This window comes from Oncorhynchus keta, chromosome 27 (genome assembly GCF_023373465.1).
Source record: "Oncorhynchus keta strain PuntledgeMale-10-30-2019 chromosome 27, Oket_V2, whole genome shotgun sequence".
NCBI lineage: Eukaryota > Metazoa > Chordata > Actinopteri > Salmoniformes > Salmonidae > Oncorhynchus > Oncorhynchus keta.
Window position 1 is genome coordinate 26,477,036 of NC_068447.1, and position 24,628 is coordinate 26,501,663.

The 24,628-nt window shown below is 46.0% G+C and overlaps 2 protein-coding genes across 4 annotated transcripts in view; both read right to left on the reverse strand.

Annotated features, from left to right (window-relative positions):
• Positions 1–12,503, reverse strand: part of LOC118360289 (kinesin heavy chain-like) — a 29,019-nt gene extending 16,516 nt beyond the window's left edge. Inside the window, exons 1-19 of the mRNA XM_052482580.1 lie at positions 11,918–12,503; positions 10,199–10,286; positions 9,525–9,598; positions 9,138–9,242; positions 8,945–8,993; positions 8,776–8,831; positions 8,525–8,612; positions 7,822–7,946; positions 6,470–6,574; positions 6,010–6,158; positions 5,418–5,566; positions 4,478–4,662; positions 4,121–4,189; positions 2,433–2,639; positions 2,024–2,170; positions 1,531–1,719; positions 746–829; positions 456–584; positions 156–221 (exon numbers count right to left, since the gene is read on the reverse strand). Coding sequence (XP_052338540.1) covers positions 156–221; positions 456–584; positions 746–829; positions 1,531–1,719; positions 2,024–2,170; positions 2,433–2,639; positions 4,121–4,189; positions 4,478–4,662; positions 5,418–5,566; positions 6,010–6,158; positions 6,470–6,574; positions 7,822–7,946; positions 8,525–8,612; positions 8,776–8,831; positions 8,945–8,993; positions 9,138–9,242; positions 9,525–9,598; positions 10,199–10,286; positions 11,918–12,046 — 2,193 coding nt within the window. The 5' untranslated portion in view covers positions 12,047–12,503. The remainder of the gene's footprint in view (positions 1–155; positions 222–455; positions 585–745; positions 830–1,530; positions 1,720–2,023; positions 2,171–2,432; positions 2,640–4,120; positions 4,190–4,477; positions 4,663–5,417; positions 5,567–6,009; positions 6,159–6,469; positions 6,575–7,821; positions 7,947–8,524; positions 8,613–8,775; positions 8,832–8,944; positions 8,994–9,137; positions 9,243–9,524; positions 9,599–10,198; positions 10,287–11,917) is intronic.
• A 435-nt stretch (positions 12,504–12,938) lies between these two features.
• On the reverse strand, positions 12,939–24,243 carry LOC118359680 (methyl-CpG-binding domain protein 5-like). Of its 3 annotated transcripts, none has more exons than XM_035738294.2 (15): positions 24,061–24,243; positions 22,983–23,189; positions 22,530–22,638; positions 22,039–22,178; positions 21,751–21,853; positions 21,499–21,667; positions 17,532–19,676; positions 16,286–17,193; positions 16,055–16,172; positions 15,672–15,817; positions 15,168–15,392; positions 14,712–15,059; positions 14,453–14,505; positions 14,213–14,279; positions 12,939–14,095 (listed from the first exon to the last, which is right to left on the reverse strand). In XM_035738294.2, the coding sequence occupies exons 3-15, from the start codon at positions 22,566–22,568 to the stop codon at positions 14,024–14,026; spliced, it is 4,533 nt and encodes a 1,510-aa protein (XP_035594187.1). In that variant the 5' UTR covers positions 22,569–22,638; positions 22,983–23,189; positions 24,061–24,243; the 3' UTR covers positions 12,939–14,023. The 3 variants fall into 3 exon arrangements, with proteins under 3 accessions (XP_035594187.1, XP_035594186.1, XP_035594184.1); XM_035738293.2 differs by having other exon boundaries at positions 14,712–15,392; positions 17,532–18,513; positions 18,598–19,676; positions 24,061–24,242; XM_035738291.2 differs by having other exon boundaries at positions 14,712–15,392; positions 24,061–24,242.
• Positions 24,244–24,628: the final 385 nt, after the last annotated feature.

Below are 24,628 nucleotides of genomic sequence, written 5' to 3' on the forward strand. Positions count from 1 at the left end.
AGGGTGGATGGTGTGTACAGGTGTGTTACCTGGGTCCTGAAATAGCCTGGCTGAAGTGAGGGTGGAGGGTGTGTACAGGTGTGTTACCTGGGTCCTGTAGCCTGTAGATTTCATCTGAAGCTGATGGGGTGGAGGGGTGTGTACAGGTGTGTTACCAGTCCAGCCTGGCTGATGTGAGGGTGGATGATGTACAGGTGTGTTAGCTGAGTCCTGAAGCCTGGCTGATGTGAGGGTGGAGGGTGTGTACAGGTGTGTTACCTGGGTCCTGAGCCTGGCTGAGTGAGGCTTGGATTTAGAATGTGTACAGGTGTTAGCTTACCTGTAGAAAATGTAGAGGGTGTGTACAGGCTGCCTGGTGAGGGCTGGGAGGGTTTCCTCCATTTGTGTACAGGTGTGTTACCTGGAGTCCATGAGCCTAGCTGATGTGAGGGTGGAGATGTGTACAGGTGTGTTACCTGGGTCCTGATAGCCTGGCTGATGTGAGGGGTGGAGGTGTGTACAGGTGTGTTACCTGAGTCCTGAGCCTGGCTGAAGTGAGGGTGGGAGGGTGTGTACAGGTGTGTTACCTGGGTCCTGTAGCCTGGCTGTGTGAGGGTGGAGGTGGTACAGGTGTGTTACCTGGGTCCTGTAGCCTGGCTGAGTTGTGAGGGTGGAGGCATCTGTACAGGTGTGTTACCTGGGTCCTGTAGCCTGGCTGATGTGAGGGTGAGAGGGTGAGGTCAAAGGTGTGTTACAGGTGTGTTACCTGGGTCCTGTAGCGTGGGAGGTTAAAGTGCCCAGAACTGAGGGTGGTGTCCTCCAGCTTATCCTCAAGCTCATTTAGCTCTGGCTGAATGTGATTCCGTAAAGAGGATGTTGCTTACATGCTGTTAACTGTGACCATGGAATTCAAACAGAGGCTGACAGATGAGGGACAGTGTGTCCCATCTATGGGACAGTGTTACCTGGAAAATGTACCAAAGTCTCTAAAGCTGTCAATGACATGGGGGAGAATGCAGTTCAGTAGTGTGTTATCTGGGTCCATGTAGCCTCAGGCCTGAAGTGAGGACTGGAGGGAGGCATAGGCTGTGATTACTCTGGTATGTTAGCCGCAGATTGTGTTCCTTGAGGCTGCAGAGACCTCGCTGAGGAGAACTGCCCACGTGGCTGGAGGCTGGGACCACCAGGTTAGGTGAGGAGCTCTGCATGAGGAGAGCGTTTGTATGGTCTGTCAGAGAGGCCCCTCCATCAGACACATAGTTGACAGGCTACCAGCTGCAGGTCACTCAGCTGGCGTGAATGACACGGACTACACTCTCACCATGGACTTCTATACAAGAATCTTATTGACTAAAATGTATGAAAGTACTGCTAAGCTGGCAGATCGCCCGCTTTGTCAATGACATGAGGGAAGAATGTTTTCATAGTGTATCTACTGTATGTATACACGGTATCAACATACCCTATGTATTTCTACACATATGCTGTGTATAGTCATTCTAGCAAGTTGTGATGTTGATACTGAGGTGCCCAGTAGAGCTGGAGGCTGACCTGTGAGATGAGGAGCTGGCAGGAGGAGAGCTCGCGGCCCGTCTCCTCCATCTTGCGATGACACTCCAGCTGCAGGTTCTCCAGCTGGCGACAGCGCTTCACCATGGACTTGACCTCCGACTTGATCTTACTGATGTAGAGACGGGCCACCGTGAACTCCTCCTCGATCGCCCCGCTGATCTCCACCGGCTACAGAGAGAGAGAGAGAGAGAGAGAGAGAGAGAGAGAGAGAGAGAGAGAGAGAGAGAGAGAGAGAGAGAGAGAGAGAGAGAGAGAGAGAGAGAGAGAGAGAGAGAGAGAGAGAGAGAGAGAGAGAGAGAGAGAGAGAGAGGTTCTCCTGGTTTTCGATGTGTTTCATACCATTTCATTCACTCCATTCTATCATTATTATGAGCTGTCCTTCCCTCACCAACCTCCTCTGCTACTAATCTACCTAATTGTTCTACCACTCAGCAGTTCCAGAGGAGAGCAGTATGAGATGTAATTAACTCACCAGCTTGATCTCCCCGTTGCCCACGATGGTGCTGAACTCACTTAGGTCCCTCATCAGGCCGTTGAGGACGTCAGCGATGCGCTTCCTCTGCTGACCACTCACTTCCTGCATGTGAGATAGCTCCGCCTCCAGCTCCATCAGACTGGCCTGCACAGCAGACAGGATGGAAGGAGCGAGGGAGGGATGAGTGGAATAAACGAGAGACATAGGCTACAGATTTACTTATGCAAAAATGTCAGCTAAGTAATGCCACCACGTTGGCAGACCTCTGGTAATTTCAAGTAGAGCAAAGAATCCATACAATACTTTATAGAAGTTCATATTAGACTTTCGGTACACTCTATGGCATGTATTTCTATGCCCTTTCTGTACACTCTATGGCATGTATTTCTATGCCCTGTGGACCCACCATCTTCTGGGCCAACTGGTCGGCCAGCAGCTGGTTCTGCAGGCCCTTCTCCTCCACCTCCTGGCTCTTCTGGTCATAGTTGATGGCCAGCTCCTCCAGGGCCTGCAACACCTCCTTCACCTCTGTCTTGGCACAGCTGCTCTCCACCTGCAGACGACCCAGCTCTGCCTGCACCTTGTCCCCATCCCCACGAGAAGATGCCAGCAGCTGGAGAGACCGAGAGAGTGATAACGATCACATAAACACAGCCTCACAAACATGATCATATGTAGGAACACAGTATACAGACAACACACAATATAAGTCATATTCACACACAGTACACATACAGTACACAACCACACACAAGGCACACACAGATGGCCTAGATTTAAAACTGGCGCAGAGTCATCCCTGCTGCTATGACAACTGATCTATTGAAAGTGATTTGTTGGCTAACTGAAAGGGTAGGAAATGGTTTATACAGTCAAATGTATCAGATTATCACATCTATTGGGTATTATATGTAGAGGATCCCAGGCTATTTGTTTGCTTGGTTATAATTCTACTACTTTCTGTATAGACCTAGTGCACATGCACTGACATTGAATCCCCATTAGATGTCACCTCTACCACTACTCCCCCTAGTGTCCATAACACAAAGCGCACTAAATACTACCTATATTACCAACATGTTTAGATTCAGGATAATCAAGATTTGAATCACAATACATTTGTGAAGAAGACCTTTGCGTGGCCAAGAGATGCCTGGACAGAGATACAGACAGAGAGGGGAACAGAGATACAGACAGAGAGGGGAACAGAGACACAGACAGAGGGGAACAGAGATACAGACAGTGAGGGAACAGAGATACAGACAGAGATACAGACAGAGATACAGACAGAGAGGGGAACAGAGATACAGACAGAGAGGGGAACAGAGATACAGACAGTGAGGGGAACAGAGATACAGACAGAGATACTGACAGAGATACAGACAGAGAGGGGAACAGAGATACAGACAGAGAGGGGAACAGAGACACAGACAGAGGGGAACAGAGATACAGACAGTGAGGGAACAGAGATACAGACAGAGATACTGACAGAGATACAGACAGAGAGGGGAACAGAGATACAGACAGTGAGGGGAACAGAGATACAGACAGAGAGGGGAACAGAGACACAGACAGAGGGGAACAGAGATACAGACAGTGAGGGAACAGAGATACAGACAGAGATACAGACAGAGAGGGGAACAGAGATACAGACAGAGAGGGGAACAGAGACACAGACAGAGGGGAACAGAGATACAGACAGTGAGGGAACAGAGATACAGACAGAGATACAGACAGAGAGGGGAACAGAGATACAGACAGAGAGGGGAACAGAGATACAGACAGAGAGGGGAACAGAGATACAGACAGTGAGGGGAACAGAGATACAGACAGAGAGGGGAACAGAGATACAGACAGTGAGGGGAACAGAGACACAGACAGAGAGGGGAACAGAGATACAGACAGAGATACAGACAGAGAGGGGAACAGAGATACAGACAGTGAGGGGAACAGAGATACAGACAGAGAGGGGAACAGAGACACAGACAGAGAGGGGAACAGAGATACAGACAGAGAGGGGAACAGAGATACAGACAGAGAGGGGAACAGAGATACAGACAGAGAGAGGAACAGTGTGTCCCCAAGAGAGTTCACCTCATCCTGATCCAGCATCTGCTCCTTCAGTTTCTCAACCAACTGACACTGCAGATTGATCTCATCATCCTGTGGAGACACGCACACACACTATGGTCACTCGGTTTACTGGTGGAAATGAATTGAGGACATTGTACTGTTTGTTTTAAAGGATACTGGTTTACTTAGTTTTTTTTGTATACAGTGTGTGCATGTGTAGATCTCCATACCCTCCAATGAGTGTGTGTGTGTGTGTGTGTGTGTGTGTGTGTGTGTGTGTGTGTGTGTGTGTGTGTGTGTGTGTGTGTGTGTGTGTGTGTGTGTGTGTGTGTGTGTGTGTGTGTGTGTGTGTGTGTGTGTGTTTGAACAGGCACTAACCTTGTCATCCAACTGCTTGTAGAGCTTGCGGATCTCCTCCTCGTATTTCTGACGCTCCTCCTCAGAGATACGCACCACGATGGAGGAGGTGTCGTTGTCCAGGATCAACACAGGGCTCCGCTCCTCCACCGACTCCAGACGCACCACGTCAGCAGTGGTCCTCTCCGTCTCAGGAACGTTCTCCCCTGGAGGAGCATGAAGAGTGGAGAGGATGGAGAAAGGAGATGATGGGTCAGCAGCCTATGTCAGCTCTTAAGAGAATGGACTTCCTATTCATCTGTCTAGAGAAGCTAAGACAAGCTTTTTCCTGGAACATAAGTGTGCTGACACGATGTGTCTTGTTCCCCATCCTTAGGTAAACAGAGTTATAGGCGTATCAAGAATATGCAAGGCAAGCATTTTGCAAGGCAAAGTATATTAAGACTGTTGTCACGACTTCCGCCGAAGTCAGTTCCTCTCCTTGTTTGGGTGGCGTTCGGCAGTCGACGTCGCCGGTCTTCTAGCCATCGCCGATCCACTTTTAATTTTCCATTTGTTTTGTCTTGTTTTCTTTTCCCGCACACCTGGTTTACATTCCCTCATTATTTGATGTGTATTTAACCCTCTGTTTCCCCCCTGTCTGTGTGTGGAATTGTTTGTTGTTACGTGTATGTGCACATCAGACTGGTTTGCGCCGGGTTATGTCAACCCGTATGTGTTTATTGTTCTTAGTGCCGGGTGTCTGTTCGCCGTAATAAAGGCCTCCGTTTGCTACCCAATTCTGCTCTCCTGCGCCTGACTTCCGTGCGGCCAGTTACGCATACCTTTACAACTGTAAATTAATCAACATTGTGAAAAATACTGTAATTAACAAGAAGCAAATGTAATAAACTAGGAATGTAATTATGACCTATAGAATGTTTCAATCCAGTAAACTCTTTTATCTCTCAGTAAGTCTAACCGTTCCTCCAGCGGTTGAGCTCAGCCTCCAGCCTCTGGGTGGTCTCCTTCATGGTCTTGTTCTTCTCCTTCTCCTTCTCGTACTTCCTCTTCCACTGATCGGCCGTCAGCTCCAGGTTGACGGACGCCGTGTTCCTGATGGTCTTAGCACTGCGAAGGTAGAGCGAATGGGGGTTAATGCCATGATGATGCAGTCACAGATTGGGATGGCAGTGTAGCCTAGTGGTTAGAGCGTTGGACTAGTAACCGAAAGGTTGCAAGTTCATATCCCCGAGCTGACAAGGTACAAATCTGATGTTCTGCCCCTGAACAGGCAGTTAACCCATTGTTCCTAGGCCGTCATTGAAAATAAGAATTTGTTCCTAACTGACTTGCCTAGTAAAATTAAAATAAATTATAGTGGGGATAATATAATACAGGTTTATACTGTATATTTATTCTGGACCAATAGATTATGAATACGGGTTTAGGAAATACTGATTCAAAATCCTTTGACTAGGGACATGATAACACATTGGCTGTTTGTGAGCAGAGTGTAGAACCTGCTAAATGATTACATTATCAGTGTAGGGAGAAGACAGAGTGTTTGTTACCGTTGTCCGAACATCAGGGTGGATTTGGTTTCGGCATCGTTGTAGCTGGAGGGGGAGCAGCAGATGAACATGGTGGTCCTACAGTTTCCCCCCAGAGAGTCCTGCAGGATACGGGTCATCTTGCTGTCACGGTACGGAACGTGAGTTTTCTGCCAGATAAAACAGAGGAAGAAGAGATACAGTGAGTAAGAGACGGGGAAGTAGGAGTACAAATGCAGCATTTAGTTAACCTTGCTGGCAGAGTAAGGCCAGGAGAAGGTTGGCATTGGTGTGTGTGGTGAGTTGGCATTGACTTCAGATGGGTTGGCACTGAGTTGTGAACCTTCATTAGCAGGTCCAGGGGTTGGGTTGGGTTGGGTTGGTGGCTTGGAGATGAATGTGCAGTAAGTTGATACGGATGGATGTGTGGAGGTGCTGGGATGAATGATAAGTAAGGTGGACGGCTGTGTACTGGACTCACCGTCCCTTCAGCCAGAGCAGATATCACGTTGCCCAGAGCGGACAGAGACTTATTGATGTTTTTGGCCTCATCAAGGACGGCGCCCGCAGCACCGGTTTTGCTGACCTGGGAGAGAGAGAGAGCCAGAGAGAAACAAAGAGAGAAACAGAGAGAGGGAGAGATGGAGAAACTCAATTACCGACTGTGACTTAATGACCCATGGAAAGGTCACTAAAAGGTCACTAAAATCTGTCCTTGTGGACATAGCTCCATACATGGAGAAATGCTGATGCCGATGCTGCTACAATGGAGTATACAGAGGAGAAATGCTGCTGCTGCTACAATGGAGTATACAGAGGAGAAATGCTGCTGCTGCTACAATGGAGTATACAGAGGAGAAATGCTGCTGCTGCTACAGTGCAGTATACAGAGGAGAAATGCTGCTGCCGATGCTGCTACAATGGAGTATACAGAGGAGAAATGCTGCTGCTGCTACAATGGAGTATACAGAGGAGAAATGCTGCTGCTGCTACAATGGAGTATACAGAGGAGAAATGCTGCTGCTGCTACAATGGAGTATACAGAGGAGAAATGCTGCTGCTGCTACATTGGAGTATACAGAGGAGAAATACTGCTGCTGCTACAATGGAGTATACAGAGGAGAAATGCTGCTGCTACAATGGAGTATACAGAGGAGAAATGCTGCTGCCGATGCTGCTACAATGGAGTATACAGAGGAGAAATGCTGCTGCTGCTACAATGGAGTATACAGAGGAGAAATGCTGCTGCTGCTACAATGGAGTATACAGAGGAGAAATGCTACTGCTGCTACAGTGGAGTATACAGAGGAGAAATGCTGCTGCTGCTACAATGGAGTATACAGAGGAGAAATGCTGCTGCTACAATGGAGTATACAGAGGAGAAATGCTGCTGCCGATGCTGCTACAATGGAGTATACAGAGGAGAAATGCTGCTGCTGCTACAATGGAGTATACAGAGGAGAAATGCTGCTGCTGCTACAATGGAGTATACAGAGGAGAAATGCTGCTGCTGCTACAATGGAGTATACAGAGGAGAAATGCTGCTGCCGATGCTGCTACAATGGAGTATACAGAGGAGAAATGCTGCTGCTACAATGGAGTATACAGAGGAGAAATGCTGCTGCTACAATGGAGTATACAGAGGAGAAATTCTGCTGCTGCTACAATGGAGTATACAGAGGAGAAATGCTGCTGCTACAATGGAGTATACAGAGGAGAAATGCTGCTGCTGCTACAATGGAGTATACAGAGGAGAAATGGCTTTAGCGGTCCATAGTCTCTCTCACCTTAACCCAGCCAGGTAAACCAGACAGGCAGACAGACAGGGCTTACCTTCTCACTACCAGCCAAGTCCACCAGATAGAGTTTCCCACACAGCTTCTGCTCTGTCTCCGTATGCTCTTGCTTGATGTTGATCAGGAAGATGCTGTGACTGCGAGAGCTGTGCTCATTCATGTCTATGGGGAGAGAGAACAACATGGAGTCGAATGAGCATCTTTGCACATTTATTTACGTGTGTTTTGTTTATTTTGATGGGCAGAATCAACGTTTTTCTGGATCAATAATGCAAGTTTCTCACTGATATACGATGCAAATGAGAGTACGCAATGTACTCTATAAAAACCATTTCAGGATAGGACCAGCATCGGAGTCATTCTCCTGATGCGACCTATAGTGCCCAGAATAAAGGTTCCTGTTAGTAAGCTGCTCCTATCTTATAGTACCAACTCATTATCAGCAGACCTGAGCCCATTACAGTGTTATGACTATGCTACAGTGAGTCAGCATTACATTAGCCAGCAGACACCCAGTTGGACCCTTGTAATTGAGAAGGTCCTCCATATACGTAGAGATAGTGCTTGTAAGTAGAATACAAGTGGGAAGAAGTGATACTATATAAGCCATAATGAGTCACATGACTGAACTGTCACCAGACACTTCACTAACCATGCAACTCTCCTGCTAGCAGAAAAACATGGCACTGGATTATCTTCTTAGATGGATAGTGGTGGAATGAAACATTCTGGAGGCTTACTGGTCACGGCAACATGGCGGTTGTTTTTCCCCTCGTCAATGACATCCATGACCTCATCAGGGCTGGACACAAAGCGCTCAGTGCAACCCTACATCACAGGGAGTGGGGAAGGGGGAGACAGGGATGGTAGAGGAGTGAGATAATAAAGGGTTAATAATGAATATGCATGCTCCTTTTTTATTGGAAAATCTAATGCACAGTTATAATCAGATGTTGGGGTAGTTAGGTATGGTTGGCCTTGGTAAACCCACCTTTACATATGGGATCTTGTTCTTATCCTCATGAACAGCCAGGTTAGTCTTGGTCACTACAAGATAAATAAATAACCTTTAGAGCAGACAGTCTTTGAAGAAGATTTGGCTCAGTAATGGCATTGGATGTGGACTTGGTATATAACATTTCGGTAAACTGTGTACAAACCATCCAGGAGATCACGAATTTTGTCCATATAGACTTCAAAATATGAAACCTTAGAAGAGGAAAGAGAAAAGATAAGATAATCACAATCAAAAGTCAAACATGCTGTGGCTTCATGTAAGAGCAATACTTATTGCCACTGAGTCATTGTGGTATCATCCTAAAGTTGGTTGAGGAGATGGAGATGAATCCAAACCTTGATGTGGAACTCCAGGTTCTCATCCATGCCAAAAATATGGTTGAAGATGTCCTCTGCAATCCTGGGGATGATGCCCATCTGATTGGGGTCATGCAGTTTTCCCTATAAAGACATACTGTGCAGTCAGTCTCTGGTGTTTAAAATCCTCGTATCATTACAAGCAGCGTTTTTCCAAAACGATTTACCAGAGGGGGTACAAATGCCCCCAAAGCAAGATCCGGGGTATTACATTTAGATTGAAACCAAACTGAAACCATATTTATGCTGATTTATGGAGTTATTTCATAATGCGAGATCATCACTTGTTAAGAAGATAAAAAGTATTTTAAAATACTGGATTATGTATATTAATTTTCCTCATCATTGTAATGACTCCCACTGTACCTCCATGGTGTGAGTCTTCCCAGAGGCAGTCTGTCCATATGCAAAAATAGTGCCATTGTATCCGCCCAGCACATCTATATAAACAGAGGGAAACCAAGATCATTTGAGGAAATTATACAAATGAAAGAATTTCTTCAGGCCTTCAAGTCTGAAAATAAGAAAAACACCAGCAACATTTAATATGAACACAGTTATGGGAAACAACGGCAGCAAGTAATACTGTGTGATGTCACCGACTGAGTCAGAACCACATGTCGATTTCTCTTTTCTCTCTCTACACCTCCACTGCATGTGGATGTTGTTCTGCCATTGTTGACAGTATCTGGTCCTTACCCTTGACAAAATGGCAGTATCTGGTCCTTACCCTTGACAAAATGGCAGTATCTGGTCCTTACCCTTGACAAAATGGCAGTATCTGGTCCTTACCCTTGACAAAATGGCAGTATCTGGTCCTTACCCTTGACAAAATGGCAGTATCTGGTCCTTACCCTTGACAAAATGGCAGTATCTGGTCCTTACCCTTGACAAAATGGCAGTATCTGGTCCTTACCCTTGACAAAATGGCAGTATCTGGTCCTTACCCTTGACAAAATGGCAGTATCTGGTCCTTACCCTTGACAAAATGGCAGTATCTGGTCCTTACCCTTGACAAAATGGCAGTATCTGGTCCTTACCCTTGACAATTTGCTTAGCACAGGCATTGTAGACCTGCTCCTGAGTGGTGTTGGTGGGGAAAACCCGGTCGAACACATAGGACCTCCCCTGGGAGACACAAAGACATTAGGTAATTTTGTAAACCAAAAATGGGAGCTGTAACTACACAGACCAGGATGAAGCAAGATATAGCCTAGACATAATGAGGGACATTTTCTTGTCTCCAATTATCTTTCCAATTAGCATCGTTATTTCATGTATACTGTATATACCAAACAAACAAACAATGGAAATGCAATCAAGTTTGTTCTTGGTTCCTTATTTATGGATAGTGATAGACAATATATGTTTGTCAATCACTGAATCAATTAAAGGGACAGATGAAAAAAGGTCAGAGACAATAAGTACCAAAACCGTAGAGAAATAATCCTGTTTCCAAAACGTCCTAGGATAGAGTTTGGAGGGCATAGTGTTTAATCTGCGTGCCTACCAAAAAGGTTTAGAATCATCTCACAACGATGTGATCTTGAATGCAACCCTGCTTGTCTCTTCACCACACGCAAGCCTTTGGGAAATGATGTCATATAGGTTATCATTGACTGAAGCAGATGACACATAACCAAGAGCTTGACTCAGACTGGATTTTAACACAGCAGGTCTTCAAATATGGAAATCATTCAGAATGCATGTAGGATCCTTCAAACTTGCATTGTAGGCCTATAATATATTGAATCTCAATCCTTTTAGAAAACAGAAGAGTATCTGATCACTAGCACTACAGACGCATCCCCATGACTAAATCATTGTCCACAGAGTCAGTCTGGCACAGAGGAGAGTGGATCCGTTCTAAACAGTAGAATGATATTGATCCTCTCCTCCATGTGCAATAAGAGAACAGGTTCTTGGCCCATTGTTAAGAATTATGACTGAAGAGGTCAGTCTAAGGTTTCCATGAACATCCTTAGCTAAGCTCTAAATGAATCCACCATCTCTTTCCACTCTGTCCTGGCCCTGATCGACCCATAAAGACTAGTAGGCCTGTCTGAAGAGGGACTGATTAAGTGGCACTGTGTTTTATGTACTGGCATTGATCTTGGGCCTACAGTATCTACATTCCTTGTACATACATCTAATGTACCATTGTCATTACCTACGAACCAACTCATTACAACACGAACAACAGCAGCCTGAATGTTTTATCCTGAACATCTCCCAGATAATCAAAGCAATAGCGTAACGAACCTGGGTTTATAAGCGCGGAAATCGACTCTGCCGCACGAGCATGATTTTGCGGTACAGTCGATAGCGCACCGGACCTCGAGCTAGAAGGTCGAGGGTTCGAGACCTGCTCCCTGCCTGTTTCATTACACTGGTGTTATAGACAGGCTAGGTTGATCACCCAAATAGGCGTGTAGTATCTTCAGCCCGTTTCATGTATGTTATTCATAGCCTAAGCAGGGAAAAGGTTCATGTAAGTTGGTGTCGATTTTATGGGGGCCGATGTAACTGCAGAAAATAAAACCAGGAAATGGGCCTACACTGAGCCGACTGCACTGAACAGAATCACATTTGCCTTTACAGGCTAGGCTACACAGTAATAACAATTGTAAATAATCAGGTAGGGCCTAATTTCAACCACAAATCATTGTTATTATTGGCAGTCCAAACGAAAACATAACAGGTTAATTATAACAGGTTAATTATTTATTAATGAGCATATGAGAAACAAAGCGCCTTACCCCAACGTTCACACTGTCATCTCCTTGAAATGTAGGGATAAATTGATCCCCACGCAGAATCTCCGATTGATTCAGGGGGCGAAAACGACACAAAACTTTGATATTACATTCTGAGGTTACATCGGCCATTGCGCAAATTCAATGGATGGGGTTGGAATAAACTAATCGAGAATCAGATTAAAGCAATTTGCAGCCCGTCGATCGTAAAATAATGAATGAACGATCTGCTAAAATGCAACCAGAAACGTCCTTAAACGTATGTCTTAAAGGTAGAACAATATTTCAACTCAGAGGTAACGCTTGACAGTTGACAACAGATAAACTACAATTTAGAGGCCAAAAGTGATGCTTCGATCATGTCGCAGCAAAAATAGGCCATGTAAATTCTAATTAAAATCGCAATGGGTTACATCCTTGTAAGAAAATAGAGATGTTTTTCTAAATTCCTCCTCTGGCTAAATCTTGAAAGATGGACGTAGTCACGGATGTTTTTCTCAGATGTGTCGTTGTCAGATAGATGGCGGCACAGTCGGTCAGGCTGGTTGAAGGTGAGACTGCTTTACTGTGTGGAGCGTAGGGCGTGGTCTGCCTCTTCCCTTTAAAGTGGTACCCGCCTCAGCATCCATATCAGCATCCAGGCACCGGATGTAGCCTATCAGCAGCATCACCACGTCATTTACGTAGGCCTATTCCGTTTTATGGAATCAACTGCTTGATTCAACTATATATAAATGAAATGTTTCATATGCAACCAAGACTTAAGTAAATTATGTTGCTTTTTCAATTGTGAACGTTTTGTCGTTTGGATTGTTTCTTCTCTCTGCTAGGAAGGCATTCTTCCCGGAATGTAAAGCTAACCCACATTCACGGTGGAAAGGAATTACGTTTATTGATCAAAAGCGGAGTTTGGGCTCGTGGTCCTTTCTACTGATGCAACACGTATAATTTTGCAAGTAAGAGGCTGGTTACTTGCTAGACAATTCAGTAGATTTAAGCTGCCAACATCAAACAAGGAGGCACATTTTCTGTAAATAGTTTAATATTAAATAAAAAAAAGACTCCCATATAAAAAGAAAGCTACAGTCAACAATTGAATATTCTTTTAACATAAGTATTGAAAGCAAGGGTAGAATGAGAAAATACTTAATTACAATTCCCCGAAAATTCACAATTCATTGTCTCTAACAATATAAAATAAAACACATTAAATGTACATATTTACAAATCTCCATGTGTAGAAATTGCATAATCTGCTTCTTTTCATTTAAATAAGATATGCCAGCATTACTGGGCTGTAATAGTGTATAGCACAGCGATCCGAAGGACAATGAGAGAAAGTACAACTACATCCCACCCAAAAATACATTGAGTTAAAAACCCACACATAGCTCACACTTTTTCATCAGCCATTCCCCTGTGAAAGGACCTAATTGAAATGTGCATCGTTTACTAAACACACCACAGAGAACATACAAAGGGCTGTATCACAAAGCACGACCACTTTATAGAGCAGGTTCTACAAGAAAGCTTATCTTGAATGTGGGTTGTTGGAAGTGTCGAGTCTTGCCAATTTCACATCTATCTTTATGAATTTGAAAATGTGACTTCAGATTTAGGCAGTACACTTAGCTGGCTAACTCATCTGCTTGGTGATACACAACCCCCCAGGTAATCTGATTCTAGATCTGTGGTCAGGGGCAACTTCTACCTTGAGCATCTTGAACACCCAAATGTGCACAATCCACACGCACACAGACATCATACAATCTCAAACAGAGCGCAAATGTAGGTCATTCAAGTAGATACTCTTATCCTGACTCACAGTAAACACACTGAGAAACAGTGCAGTTTTTTGTAGACATAATTCTAACACTTACATCATAACAGATCTCAATCAATCACAATGTCAAGCAACCACACAGACTTAAGAGAGGACCTAAGTGAAAGCATCCACATAACTATTTTTCATTTTTTCATCTAGATCACTCCCATTCAAAAGGTAAGAGGTTGGCATGACAATATATTAGTGCAGTGTAAAAACAGAGTGGGGGAGCTTGGACAATATAAAGCAGTGATAGGGGCGGGGTTGGGGTGAACCTGCTCCCGTCACTGTCTCTGGGACCTGGCTCCCCGCCGCCTCCTGCCCCGGACCGACCTCTCAGGCTTCAGCAGCACCACCTACAACACAGACACACATCACATCATCATTAGCAGTCTGGACGGCAGACACTAAGGGACAAACTGATATAATAGGTCCAATGAAGTTAAGGGTTGTGGGGTGGTCTAGTGTTTTACCCTGGGTTTAGGTTCCTCTAGGCCTGGAGAATCCAGTTCTCTGAAGTCCTCTAGCACATTCTGTAGCCTGATTTGGGTTTTTTAAACACACAATAATATCAGTATATTTACACTGGTATTACATTTCCTTGTTCTTTGGAAAAGTGGCAGTGTTATAAGTGCCATCGAGAAGATGGGCAGAATAGTAAATCGGTGCTCATCGTTATCAAATATTCAAGTACAGAATCAAAATGAGCTCACGTTTGTTTCCTTTTCCTGCCTCTTCTGGCTCCCCCCATTTGTGCAGTTTGGTTCTGAAAGGGAGAAGGGACACTGTAATCAATAAGGCACAAATTACATCAATCTTTCACTGCTTGTAATGCAATATTGTTTCTAAATGGCATTTTTAGCCATGCAGTGGTAAAACAAAATGACCTCAGTTGGGCTTGGAGGATGGATTTAGGGATCCTTTGTGTTTAAATCAGGACAATAAACTAAAGGAAACAGCAGCCAGACTCACCCTGCTCTGCTCAGTGTGCTGTAGACCCCCAGTCTCCTCCTTGGGGCAGCTGCTCCCGTCTCTGGGACTCTGGTACCCTCCTGCCTGGGGTCTGTCCCCCTGCCGATCTGACACAGCCTGGCTGTACGAGTCTGTCTTGGCTTCCTCCAGGTAGATGGGAAGCAGAGGAGGGTTAGTGTGACACTCTGGGAATTCCAACTTGTTCTGCGGGGGCGTGTTGGAGCCATCGTTGCTGGGTTTAGGGGTGCCCTGAGCCGGGGAGTGGGCTGCCTCCATATTGAGCCGGGACAGGTCAAGGTTCCTCAGGGTGCAGGCCTGCCGAGGGCTCAGGGAGAGGGGGGCACTGACCTGAGGGAGGAGAGCGGAGGGGGAACGGCGCTCCCCAGGGTAGGAGGGCGGTAAGGCACCGAAGGCATCCGTCCCAGACTGAACTGCTTCCTGCTCTTTAGCACTGACCTGGAGGAAGGAGGTGTAGATAGTGTCCATGAAGGAAGCGTAGGGGTCCAGGACGCTCACCACGGAGCCCTCTCCACGCTGGGACACGGGGGCCAGGGCAGGACAGGGGCTGGGCGCAGTCTCTGGGGTAAGCCGATTGGCTGGAATATCCTCCTGAAGGGAGGAGCTGTCTGTTTCCTGTAAGGAGATTGGCTTTTCTCCCTCTGAGGGTGGTGCCATGTTGAGCTGAAGAAGGAAGATACAGATATTTCAAAAATCACAGGACAAGGCTTGTGTCAGGAGTGGAAAACAATGGCCTGTGTGGTCCAGTGGTTACAGCCGTTGATCCTGGCACACATGTATGCCAGAGTCGGCTTTGGGTTCGAATCCGTCACACTGGCATTTTACCCCCCTTCCCTTGGCCTTTCAAACACTTTACTACTATCTCTTCAATAAATCAAACAATTGTACAAAAGGAGTGGGACTGCGCCACTCCTAAAAAAATAAGTGGAACACAACAAGTACCTGGATGTTGTTGAGGAGGTTCATGGCCCCATCAGGGCCCTGGAGCAGAGGCATGCCCAAGGCAGAGGCCTGTACAGGGGGCAGGAAGAGAGGGCCTGCACCTAGCCCCAGAAGACTGTGGAGGCTAGTCAGAGCAGACAGGTCTCCTACAAATACACATGGTTCATCATTAAAACAGATTGTGAATGGGATAAGGTGACATTCTAAGCAATATGTGGGTAATGTACAAGATATAGTTTTGTTGTAGCTGTTCCAAGTTTGTAAATAATTCACTATTCATAAAGTGAAATGTAATAGAAAACACTAACTATGATTCCGCATTTGTAATTGACAACAAAACCTTGATATTTATAGCAGTGTAAATGAATGTTGCTGTGACTAACCTAGAACCCCTGGGTTGAGGAGAGTAGGCAGTAACTGGTGGAGGACAGGGTTGTCCTTTCCCTGGACAGACAGGGGGATTAGAGTTTCCATCCCCCCATCATGGCCTGAAGCTGAGACCTGGATGGAGACAGGATCAAAACATCAAACTGACATCTAATAGAGATACAGTGTTAACTATTTGACAAGGGAAAACTACAGGGTAGAGGACCAGGCTAAGGGAGAGAACCTACCTGAGGTGGGGGTTGCTGAGTTAGGGGGAGATGAGGGGCAGGCGGGAGGCCAGTAGAGCCCAGGGCAGCAGTTAGCAGATCAGGGCTGAGGGAAAGGAAGGCCGGGGGAGGCAGGGGGGTGGAGAGCAGAAGCGACTGCAGGGCCTGGAGGTGCCCATCAGCTGGGGGAAGCAGGCCCTGGAGGGCCTCAAGGAGCCCAGGGCCGGGGAGGGATGACGGGTCCAGGAGTCCAGACCCTTTATCCAGAGACAAACCGTCCAACAGGGCTGGGATGTGCTGCCGGAAGGGGAGGTCCAGGCACAGCTGGCCAAGCCCAGACAGGGGCAACATGGCAGTCTGCTGCTGGCCTAGTAGCAGGGAGGCCATGAGGAGAGCCTGGAGGCCCAGTTTCTCCCCCATCCCCAGATCACACTCCTGGCCTGGGGTAGGGGCAGCAGAAGGGGGTAGCAGTGGGTTCAACAGACCCAGGAGATTCAGAGGCAGCTCTCCCTGACCTCCCATTAGACAGGGGAATAAGCTAAATGGAAAGTTGTGGTTCAGATGGGCAGTCTGGTGTTGTTTCTGCTGTTGCTCATGCTGTAACAGTAGTTGTTGTTCTGATTGTTGTAGTAGTTGTTGATCGGGCAGTTGATGGTGTTGCTGAGGTGTGTTGGAGATGGGGAGGTGACCCTGCTGACCGCCAATCCACAGGCCCAGGGGCAGAGAGCCCAGGATGGTGGGGTCCAGGAGGGAGGGCAGGCCGGCCGTGGCAGATAGAAGCTGGAGAAGCTGCTCCTGACTCATGAAGGGGAAGGCTTCAGCCAGGGGTAAGGAGCAAGTGGAGTCCCCCAGGGCCTGGGGGCTGCAGCCTCCTGGGGGTTTGGTCACTGTGGAGCCCTGAAGATCAACACTCTGAGGTTCTTGCACCCCTAGAAAGGATTGGAGAGAACCAGGATTAACGGCATGAGGAAGGTTCTTTTTCAAAACAGACAGTACTCAACAAATCTTAACACGTCTAATGAAAAATTGGTGTATTTTCCTAGGCCTCAGGTAGCCTAGCGGTTAGAGCGTTGGGCCAGTAACTGAAAGGTCGCTGGTTTGAATACCTGAGACAACAATGTAAAAAATCTGTTGATGTGCCTTTGAGCAAGGTACTTTTCTCCAGTAGAGCCGTACTACTATGGCTGACCCTGTAAAACAACACATTTCACTGCACCTATCCGGTCGGTGTAAGTGACAATACAACATTTTAAAGGTTCATCCTCACCTGTCGTGTTGTTGCCGGTGGTTCTGTCCAGGCACCCATCCCCAAGAGGTGTGGTGGAAGAGGCTGCCAGCAGTGCCAGCATGTGGTTACTGAGATCCAGGGGTCTGGGGGAGGTGGTGCTGCTGTAGCTGGTGACGCTGCTGCTATGGTTGGAGGTGGAGGTGCTGTTGAGACCAGGGCCTAGTGTTGACATGCTCTCCATCTCCATTGATTCACTGACGTCAGGAAAGGCCTGGCCAATGGGTGACTGGATGGTGGTGGCATCCATAGGTTGGTTTTGGGCCTGCCACAGCCTATTAGGGGTGTGTGGGGTGGGCGAGGGGCTACTGCAATATTGTGCTGACTGAGCGTTGGACAGGGCCATGGAAGGAGACCGTCTCTGTTTGGGACTAGTCCTCGTATGTGGTCGAGACGGAGACTGTGCATTACCTCGCCTGGACTTTGACTGAGAGGGAGAGAGGGGCTGTGATGGGCCTTGTGTGGTACTGTGATTAGTGGGGGACTGCACGGAGAATGGTCTGATGTTTAAATGGGAGGGCGAGGGAGACTGCCTGGGGCTCTGCCTCATGCCTCCTGTGCAGTGTCCAGAGCCGGGCTGGGCTCCAGTGGCTTGAGCGTTCTGCACACTGAGCAGGTGAAGCAGAGCAGAGAGAGGCTGGGTGGGGGGATCCGGTTGACCTGCCATGATTGTTGTGAAATCCAGGGCGCCGTCAGGCTGCTTCTGGGGCCCTGCGAGCGTGCCAGAGTGCCGGACTGAGAGCCTTAAGGCCTGGAGGTGGTTCTCTAACATGGCGGGGTAGGGCGAGGCCGAGGTAGAGGAGGGTTGAGAGTGCGAGGAGAGGTTGAGCACGTCGCCGGGGGTTCTGGGACCGGTCATCTGGGACTCCTTCAGCATGCTGAGCACTGTGGGCGAACGCCGCTGCCGCTTCCTGTGGGATGTCCGGTCCGTACGGGAGAGGTGAAGGGGACTGGAGGCTAGGGGCTGGGAGAGGGAAAGCAGGGGGGAGGCTGCAGTCAGGGGCCTAGCGATTGAGGGAAGGCTGTTGTGTAAAGTGCTGTTTGTTACCTTCAATTGCTTAGACTCCCCCGAGACCTCCAAAGAGAGGGCTGAGTTGAGGATGCTGCGCGAATTGGAGCTCTGGTTGTGAATCATCTGGCTGGCCAGCTGGGCCTTGGCTGCTGCCGAGAGGAGACTGCTGGCAGGAAAAGAAGCTGGGTGGGGTTGCTTCTGGTGGTTTAAGAACTTCCCAAGAGGCAAACCAGAAGGACCAGCACTGATCTCCATGCCTGAGGCAGAAGCAGGTGCCTTTGTGGGCATCCCAACCTTTTCAAGAGCTAGAGAGAGGATATGAGGATTGTTTTGGTTGCTCAGTGAGTTTGGGTGAAGGATGTGATTATTAGTGCTACTGTTGCCAGAGTTCTTAAACTGCTCTAAGATGTCCTCAAGCTTGTATTTTGAGAAATGGAGGATAGGGGACCCCCCTGGTATAGGAGAGTGTGAGGAGGAAGAGGATATCCTTCTGGCGGGGTAGCCACCAAGCACCACCCCTCCCACCCCCTGCTCAGAGTGAGCAGAAGAGGCGGAGGGGTGGCGTGAGCGCTGGCGGGGAGAGGGGCAGTTCATACTCACAGAGGGAGCGGGGGAACATGAGGGGGACAGGGGAGACCCAACGATGATACCATGTTGATGACTCTGACCTCCCCTGCCCAGTGTCCCAGGGGAGGAGGGAGGAGGGGGAGAGAGGGGCCCCATATGAGGAGATCTGAGGGCTTCTGGAGTCTGTGGTGCCCTCTGACCCTGACTGAGATTCTGAGGCGTTGGTGTGCATGGGGACCTCTGAGGTGCCCCATAGCTGGAGAATGGAGAGGTGTTGGGGGGGAGATTGAGAGGAGGTGGCAGTCTCCTCAAAATATCAGGCGTGTGATAAGAGTTAGTGCTATTGTGTGAGAGGGGTGAGGAGCCATTGTAAGAATACACAATTTGGGGAGAATTTTTAGGACTGCCACAAGAGTTGGGGTGGAGGTTATTGTTGGGCCTGGACTGGACTAGATGGTGTTTGGAGGTGTAAGTGCCACGTTCTTTTTCTTCCCTGTCCACTCTCATCCTCTTAGGATCTCTGTTCTCCATAATGCCACTGGTGACCTCTGCAACAACAACAAAAATCTACATTAGAGCTTGCACAATAATTGTATAATAGTGTAACCTGACAATTATGGGCAATAACCATGAACTCACATTTTCCTTCATAATTCTTAATACATTAGTAGGGGGTGAGATTCAACTTCCTTTTCAAGTAGATATAGGTTTACCCACTAGAAGTTTTTAATAATTTTTACATGAAGTGGGTAAAGTCGGTAGCCTAATCATTTTACGAGAAAAAAGGCATGGTCAGGAGTAGAATCAAATGTTATTTATATAGCCCTTCGTACATCAGCTGATATCTCAAAGTGCTGTACAGAAACCCAGCCTTTGGAAGCTTCGTTTCCAAAAGTTAAAAGTGGTCATAACCATTTGTTTTGAGACGGGTGTCACCAAAGCTGTGTTGTATCATAGGTATGTCGTAGCTCATTTTCAAAGATGCAGAATTATAATACATTACAAGCTCAAAACATTTTTCACAAAAAATGGCAATTACAACAATAACCATGGCAATTAATTGTTACTCAAAATACCATATTGTCACAGCCCTAACCAACATGATTAATGACATTTCTGAGAGCACTATTTGAAGAGCACAATGTAAAAATGCTTTGGTACCTACCCATCAATAGCCGTTTTATGATCCTGAAAGCACTTCATTTTTGTTACATCAGATCTATTCATTTTTTAGGCGCTGACACAGTGCCTTCATTAAGTACTCACACCCCTTGACATCTTCCACATTCTGTGTTACAGCCCAAATTTAAAATGTATTAAATTATATTTTTCAAAATGTTTAAATAAGCCAAAAAGTATTCAACCCCTTTGTTATGGCAAGCCTAAATAAGTTCAGGAGTAAACATTTGCTTAACATGTCACATAATAAACGCATGAACTTGGGGCAATAATAGAGTTTAACAGGATTTCTGAATAACTACCTCATCTCTGTACCCCACACATACAATTATATGTACGGTCCCTCAGTCGAGTTGTGAATTTCAAATACAGATTCAACCACAAAGACCCGGGAGGATTTGTAATAACTTCCAAAGGGCACCGATTGGTAAATGGGTGAAAATACAAACAAAGCAGACATTGAATATCCCTTTGAGCATGGTGGTTATTAATTACACTTGGATGCTGTATCAATACACCCAGTCACTACAAAGATACAGGTGTCCTTCCTAACTCACTTGCCGAAGATGAAGGAAACCGCTCAGGGATTTCACCATCAGGCCAATAGTGACTTTATGCAGTTAGAGTTTAATGGCAGTGATAGGAAAAAAACTGACTATGGAACAACAACATTGTAGCTGCTCCACAATACCAACCTAATTGACAGAATGAAAAGAAGGGAGCCTGTACAGAATGCAAATATTCCAGAGCATGCATCCTGTTTGCAATAAAAAATAAACGTAAGAGAGCTTAGCATAGGTCAAATCCTAGAGGAAAACCTGGTTCAGTCTGCTTTCCAACAGACAATGGGAGACAAATTGACCTTTCAGCAGGACAATAACCTAAAACACAAGGCCAAGTATACACTGGTGTTGCTTACCAAGACTACATTAAATGTTCCTAAGTGGCCCAGCTACAGTTTACTTAAAAATCAGCTTAAAAATCTACAGCAAGACTTGAAAATGGCTGTCGATCAACAATCATCTTGACAGAGGTTGAAGAAAAAAAGAAAAAACAATTGTGCAAATGTTGTACAATCCAGGTGTGCAAATCTCAGAGACTTACAGAGAAAGTGATTATCTATATTTATCTGTGTGACTTTCTGAAGGAACTATATTTATCTGTGTGACTTTCTGAAGGCACTGTATTTACCTGTGTGACGGGCAACATAGGGCAGTTGTGAAGCCTGCATACTGCGACAGAGCGCTGCCATGGCAACCACTTTCCTCCGATGGTTACAGAGCTTTGTCATGTCCTGCTCTGCCTTCCCCACCGGCTGGCTGTGCTGTTGAATTTTGACCCCTAGGCTAAAGTTAAACACCTGCAGAGACAAAGGAACATACATTCAGCAAACCCCAGTCAAAACCGGTTGTGAGACGATAAGTGAGATGTAGAGGGAGTCACCTTGTGGATGACCAGCGGACACTCGAGGCCACACTTGCATGTGCCATCGGTCAACAGATATGACTTAACCTCTTCCAGTGAGGACAGGACTGCGCCACTTGGACTGTAGGAATGGACAGGGATGCAGGAAATGAGTGACGAAATAAAGGGGAGGGGTAATCAAATATATTTTACAATTCCCTGCTCCAGACCAGCTTTTGGGAAATGAAAACATTATAATGGCTAATATATGTTTATAACACAAGTATAAAATGTATTATACCCGCCTGTGTTACTGAACTTGCTTACCTGACATACACCACAAGCCCGTCCTTCGCTCTCCTCTGCCAGCCAATGGGGACTTGTATTGCCACAGTGTGAACTCCATCCTTGTCTCCACTGCCACTCTCACTGCCTCCCATCATTTTGTAAAAGCTGCTTTGCAGCACCTTTGGGATAGAAGAAGCAGGAACAAATGTAGAATGAATACATGCTTTGATGAACAACTATTACGACCACTATACTGAGATTCTGAAACCAATGTTTTCCCACAAAAAAGACAACCAGAGTTCCAACTCGTAGAAACCAATATAAAGTCTCTAACATAAAGCATGCCTGATGATAGCCCATACATCAATGCTAACTACCTTTAGCACCTATTGTGGATAGTGTCTTCTGGCCAGGGGAGTTTTGTTAAGCTTGTGCTAAACGTTTACACACATCACTTACGGTACGGTTTTGAAAACATATCTTATCTTTCATATCTGTTAGGAAAAAAAGAAGGTTAAATTACTACACACCTTTATAGGGTTGGGGTTCCCACACGGCCATATTTCCATGTTACAGCGACTGTTTACGGAAAGCAGAGTCGACCAATTGTGCTAATTAGCTATCTGCGTCTCCGAACACCTGTGTAAACGGAAGAGGGACGCCACAAACTTGTCACTGAAAAATACTGCTGGCTGCAACTGTGTTAAAACCAGTTAAAACAGTGTACAGTAAGTATATATTTTGCATTTGTGAAATTATTTTGATGTGATATGAAAGTAGAGGGCATTATGTTTCTAGAAACGTACCGCAACTGAGAATCCATTCACATTGAGATGGAGTATTTAGCTGTTTTGGATGCCAGGGGCATTTCGCCTCTAAACAGAACATGTAAGGTCCTTGGACTTGGAGTAACGTTAGGCTCTTTTAGCCTGTTATTGGGCTAGCCTGGTGAGTGAGGAAGGATATCATGTTCTCAAGCCTACCTTGTCATCTTTGAAATGCCAAATATATTATTGGCTATGGTATCCACCGTGTGAAGGCCATTGTGTCAGGGGAGAAGCACACACACTCTGCCAACCACCCTCCAACACCTTGCAGAACTCTCCAAGAACTAACGTTAAGTCTTCTGGCCCTGCTTCAGAGGTCAACTCCTCCAAAACTCTGCAGCTGACACTAAGGCCACAGTTTGACTGCAAAGAAGATAGATAGACCTGACGTTAGATAGCCCTACAAAATAATACGTGAAAATTATGAACAAAAAGAATCTCTCGATTCTGAAACACAGCCACATAGCATTCGAGGAAGGGGATGCATATATTAGGATAGGCCTCGTAGTGGTACTTCAATTAAGTGACGTATTATCAAATAGCTACCTAGATAGTTAGCGAGCTAAATGAGACTGGTGGTGTGTGCAGCTGGATGTTGAAATTGAACGGGAAAACAGCATTTGTAACTTGATAATAGTTATCTAGCCCACATGCACACTATACTTTATAATATAGCCATTACAGAAACGGCACATAAAGTTAAATCACAGTCACAGCAATGATTGTCCTACATAGCTAGCTAGGCTACCTTTATCCAACTAACGTTAGTTAGCTAATGTTGCAGTCTAAAGTGTCGTAACAGCTTGACAGACACACCTTGCAAAATAGTAACATTTCAATAATGGGAACTTGGGAGGAATTTGTTTATATATTGTCATGCATGCTAGTTAGCTAACGAGCAATTCTGCGAAATGTATTCTACCATTCTGTTCTCAAACAAGGTCGCGAAGTTTTTGGAGTCTTCTCCAGTAAGCTCGCGGGAGAACCCCGGACAGAGTTAGCTAGCTGGCTTACTAACGCTAAATTGTTTTGGATGTTAACATTATCTAGACAGACAATGTGGTGATCAATCCTCCAGTGCAAATTATTTGCGCCATCAATCAACTATCCGTCTGTCAAGCTGCATCTGCCCGTCTCGTTAAAAACAAAGGACAATAATGCTTCATTTTACTGCGCCTATGATCTCGGGGCTAGGCTAACGTTAGATGGCTAGCTAGCGTTGACAGAAATTTACTTGATTCTGGAGTGTCCCAAGACCCAAGGATGTCTGATCGTGTCGCCAAATTATTCAGTCGTTATCTCCAGACACTGTTCGATCAAGCTGGTGTATGTTTAGCAAAAATGGAGCTCATCCGATGCACCTTTTAATCTCTATTTCACAGTTATTATTTTTTCTTGCAGATTCCGTGCAAAAAAAAATAATGGAGTTTTCTATGGAGCATGCGCACTGGGGCGGCGAGGGACTATTGTACCCACAATGCAACCGGACCTTTGTAGTGGTAGCCGACGCGACCCCCCAAATGAAGAATAAACTGGCCATGGTTCTCTGTTCTTCAACTGGGCTAGGGAAAAATAGGCTTTTGTAGAATGTCATGTTTTCTTCCATGGATTAGCTACCTCTACTACCATCAGTCTTTCACAATACAGTACTGTACTTTTTCTTAAGATATTATGTAGATCCTCTCCTTATATATAAACTACACGTTTTTCTTTGTTTAAAATGTTATTTAACCTGGCAGTACAATAAAGATAAACATAGCCTATTTCCATTCCATTCCTTTGTCAGTATTTTCCATAGAAAT

What these genes read in the sequence shown, in the direction of transcription:
- LOC118359680 (XM_035738291.2), bottom strand. Translation starts at nt 22,568, where the DNA reads ATGGAAATATGGCCGTGTGGGAACCCCAACCCTATAAAG. An exon ending in CACCGGCAACAACACGACAG is followed by an intron (nt 17,194 to 17,531) that starts GTGAGGATGAAC and finishes AATCCTTTCTAG; the next exon opens with GGGTGCAAGAACCTCAGAGT. An exon ending in CCTCAACCCAGGGGTTCTAG is followed by an intron (nt 15,818 to 16,054) that starts GTTAGTCACAGC and finishes GTGTATTTGTAG; the next exon opens with GAGACCTGTCTGCTCTGACT.